The 3,866-nt window shown below is 30.6% G+C and overlaps 1 protein-coding gene across 3 annotated transcripts; it reads left to right on the top strand.

Annotated features, from left to right (window-relative positions):
• The first annotated feature begins 208 nt into the window (after positions 1-208).
• LOC129453813 (uncharacterized) lies at positions 209-3,604 on the top strand. 3 transcript variants are annotated; one of them, XM_073861441.1, is made up of 5 exons: positions 214-485; positions 1,219-1,548; positions 1,726-1,845; positions 1,959-2,017; positions 2,509-3,604. In XM_073861441.1, the coding sequence occupies exons 1-5, from the start codon at positions 422-424 to the stop codon at positions 2,557-2,559; spliced, it is 624 nt and encodes a 207-aa protein (XP_073717542.1). In that variant the 5' UTR covers positions 214-421; the 3' UTR covers positions 2,560-3,604. The 3 variants fall into 3 exon arrangements, with proteins under 3 accessions (XP_073717543.1, XP_073717542.1, XP_073717541.1); XM_073861440.1 differs by having other exon boundaries at positions 223-485; positions 1,726-1,851; XM_073861442.1 differs by lacking the exon at positions 1,959-2,017 and having other exon boundaries at positions 209-485; positions 1,726-1,851.
• Positions 3,605-3,866: the final 262 nt, after the last annotated feature.

The following is a 3,866-nucleotide window of genomic DNA, read 5'->3' as shown; positions in this document are numbered from 1 at the left end:
TTTGCAAAGCATAATGGTTATGTCATGTAGTGTCTAAGAAATTACTTATGCATTATTTTATTAAAACATTTGCTTAAAATAGCTACTTTAAATAACCGTTACCTTTTAAACTTTATTTCTAAATATTAACTTAAGACACATGATGCCCGATTGTCCCATTTTATTTGACGTGTGATGATGAGACTGCATGTGAAGGAGGAGTTAACCAACGGTTAAAAGAGCACATCCTGTTTCAGAGTCTTTCTCTGCGAGTCTTGAAATGCAATATGTTCAGTATTTTCTATTTGATGTTTTTTGTTGATGAAAATATGAAAAAATTAAGCAGGATTTTCTTTTAAACATAAAACTGTGTTTATAAGCAGATCATGTTTGTCAGTTTTTAAATGTTGTTTCTTCATCAAACTCGCTCACTTTTTGCATTATGTGGAGTTATTTTTTGGGGATCATACAGGGTTTTTTCTGCTTGTATTTACTGCTTATGAATGGTACGTAATACCTTTTCTTTTATTGCATATGAACATTGTATGTTGCCTATTTAGGTTGTTAAAATAAGAAAACGCACATGAAAAAAACACTATAGTAAACTTTGGTGTTTTAATGTATGGTAGTTTATAATAATTGTCCTAAAATATAATTATTTAGTATATTACAATATTCTAGTTTTAACTAAGGTTCACTTTGAAAATACACTGTAGCATAGATGGTTGTCGAAAGCGCAAAAATTGTGGGTGGGGCCAAAACATATGGAGTACATGCCATTTTCTTGTATTCTTGTGCTTTTATAGCCTATAGTTTGTTTAAATTCTTGTGTCGTATGAGTGCAGCAGGTGAAAGTAGTGAAAACACGGAATGAGGTTTCATTTATATGGACTCTATAAATGAGCCAAGTGGAATGGATTTAAAGGAGCAGCAGAATGAAAGTCAAGGCTGTAGCTAAAATACCGAATGGAGTTTAATTTATATGTTTTATCTGATTTGACTGACAGTTCTCTGACAAGTAAATAGACATATGTGCTAAATTAGAAAAATATTGAGTCTAATATCATTGGTCTTAAAAAGTGGGCATGGTTCCGAAGCCCATTATACTTATATATATATAGTATCTAAAACACTTCACTAAAGCAGCAAGACTTGTTAAGCTGGTCTGATGTTGTTTTGGATGATCTCCATACTGACTGTAACAGGTTATCTAATTTATTGGGTGTTTTTCTGTTTCAGGTGTGTTTGGTGTTGATGGCGATGAAGTGAAGTCAGTGTCAGTGATGGAGGGAGATTCTGTTACTCTACACACTGATATTACTGAAATACAGAGAGATGATCAGATACTGTGGCAGTTTGGATCTAATAAGACTCGTATAGCTGAAATCTATAAGGAAAACATTGATACGAAAGACAGTAAAAAGACATTTGGAGACAGACTGAAGCTGGACAGTCAGACTGGATCTCTCACCATCACAAACATCACAATCACACACACTGGAATTTATCAACTACAGATCATCAGTAACAGAGGATCTCAATACAACATATTTAATGTTACTGTCTATGGTGAGTAAATTTATGTTTTTCCCCTAAAATTGATATAAAAAATTTTATACAGTTATGAATTGTTATGTATGAATTGTTACATACAGATGTGTACTCAACAATACCAACATAAACCAAACTCAACATCTCAACATTAATAATGTCAATATTAATGATTGTTTTGTTTGTGTATTACAGAACGTGTTATAACAGAGCGTTCACATTTCATACTGCTGATAGCTGTTGCTGTTGCTGTTGTGTTGCTGGCTGTAGCTCTGGGTGTAAGATACTGTCCCCGCAAAAACTATAAACAAGCAGGAAAAGGTAAATATTTACATACACAATATTAATTAATTAGTCAAAATACTGTTTTTAACTGATAAGTATATTTTTCCAAAGTTAAAGCATAAAATTTGATATTATCAAAACAGCTCAGACTAAAGAGATCATTTACACACAGCCAATGTGGCCACAGAGGTTTGAGAATATGGTAAGATATTATAGGGATGGTTTTCTTCTCTTTCTGCATGTTGTTTAGCAGAAGCATGATATTTAACAGCATGCAGGATATATATTAGTATGTTATGCTATTTTAGTACATGTTTATAAAAACAATTTTACCGAGACATTCTTACGCCTTTTTTTCGCAGTTAGAATATATTATGGTAAAGCATCAATGTAATAATAAATCAAATCACTTTTGCATGAGAAGTCACATTGCCACTAATGTGCAAATTTCACTCTGAAACGCTGTTCTGAGCTAAATATACTTTAAAACGGCTAATTTCGTCATAATAATGCTCCTGTGAGCATTTTAAGCAGAATTGGGCACTTTTGCATGAGAAGTCACATTGCCACTAGAAATCATAAATTGCACATAATAAATCAAAATAATAATGTAAAACCAGTGAAAGCATTCTTGCTATATCTTTGTCATATTTTTGGCCAGTGATTGTATTTTATTTGTTTTTTTTCTAACAGGCTGATGTTGTTGAAGCAGATCGCACAATATACTCACGTGTAATCACATGACAAGTACAGTATATAAAATTTACTTTATGTAAGACATGTTTCTGATATTTGTGATGTCATACTTACATTTTCTGAGATTGCATCCTTTTGGCTGTATTGCTTTGATATTTTATCATTTCAGCTTGAGGTTTTAATATCATCAGATTACGGTCAGATACCAGGAAACATATTCAGCATTAACAAAGAATCTTATGATTGAATTAAACCATCTGCTACATCATCAATGTAAATATCATATTCAGTCCTGTATGCACAGTCCTGTCTGCAATAAAATAATGTATGTAATATTCTGTCGAAATATGTTATTGATCTGCTTTGTGCTTTTTGGAGCCTTTACATTTTACAATTTACTTTAACTGGCACTTTTCCAAAAAACTATTTTGTGAGAAAATAATCTTAATAGGTTCAGTATTGTCATGACATAAATGTCTGACCTTGTAGCATCTCAACAATATCTGTTGATGTTACACTGAAAAAATATAAATGCTGGATTTACTTAAAATATAGTGCATCATTTTTGCATTCATTTTTTAAGTAAGTATTACATGGAATTTTAATTTTAAGCAATTTATGCAATTGCTTACAAAATTTAGTAAAAAATACTTTAAAAAGTGGATGCAAAAATGATGCACTATATTTTTAAGTAAATAAAGTTTAAGTATAAGTAAATCCAGCATATTTTTTGTTTTGTCAATAACGGATTGGTAGGGTTTGGGCTGTATTTAAAATAATTTATAATAATGTTTGATTAATTAATATGAGTGAACTAACAATGAAAAAAATTTTCTTAATGTATGTATTAATTTAGTTATTAAATTATAAATATAATATATTGTTAGTTAAAGCATTTTAGACGTTTAAATTACACTTCTTGCAGTCCTGTATACTCACCACCAGAGGTCGTCCTCAGCTAATTCAATGAAAATTCTAGAGACCTGTGTCATTTTTGGTCAATTAAACTATTATACATTCAGAAACTTTTTTTAATAAATGTACATTTTTCATGCTGTACATATAATAAGAATAAATTTATTTGGATGAACAACTGAAATTTGTGTCCTGAACTTTCAATTGCTGTATTGTGTACACTATAAACTGCATTTACTATTCAATTAAAAATGTATTGATGTTTGCTGAAAATTGTGTGATCATATTTTTAAAATGATTTCATACTGGATTAAAACAAACATAAAAAATTGTTAAACAGGAAATAAAGCAAACAAGAGCAAACGTTTTTACTTTGTGTTGATCAGACACAATTTCTGTTTAAGTGACCATGTGTTAGCCTATGCAGTAATGTGGACCAG

Source organism: Misgurnus anguillicaudatus, chromosome 23 (genome assembly GCF_027580225.2).
Source record: "Misgurnus anguillicaudatus chromosome 23, ASM2758022v2, whole genome shotgun sequence".
Classification (NCBI taxonomy): domain Eukaryota; kingdom Metazoa; phylum Chordata; class Actinopteri; order Cypriniformes; family Cobitidae; genus Misgurnus; species Misgurnus anguillicaudatus.
The sequence above is the reverse complement of the archived record's forward strand: the minus strand, read 5'-3'. Positions and strand labels throughout refer to the sequence as shown.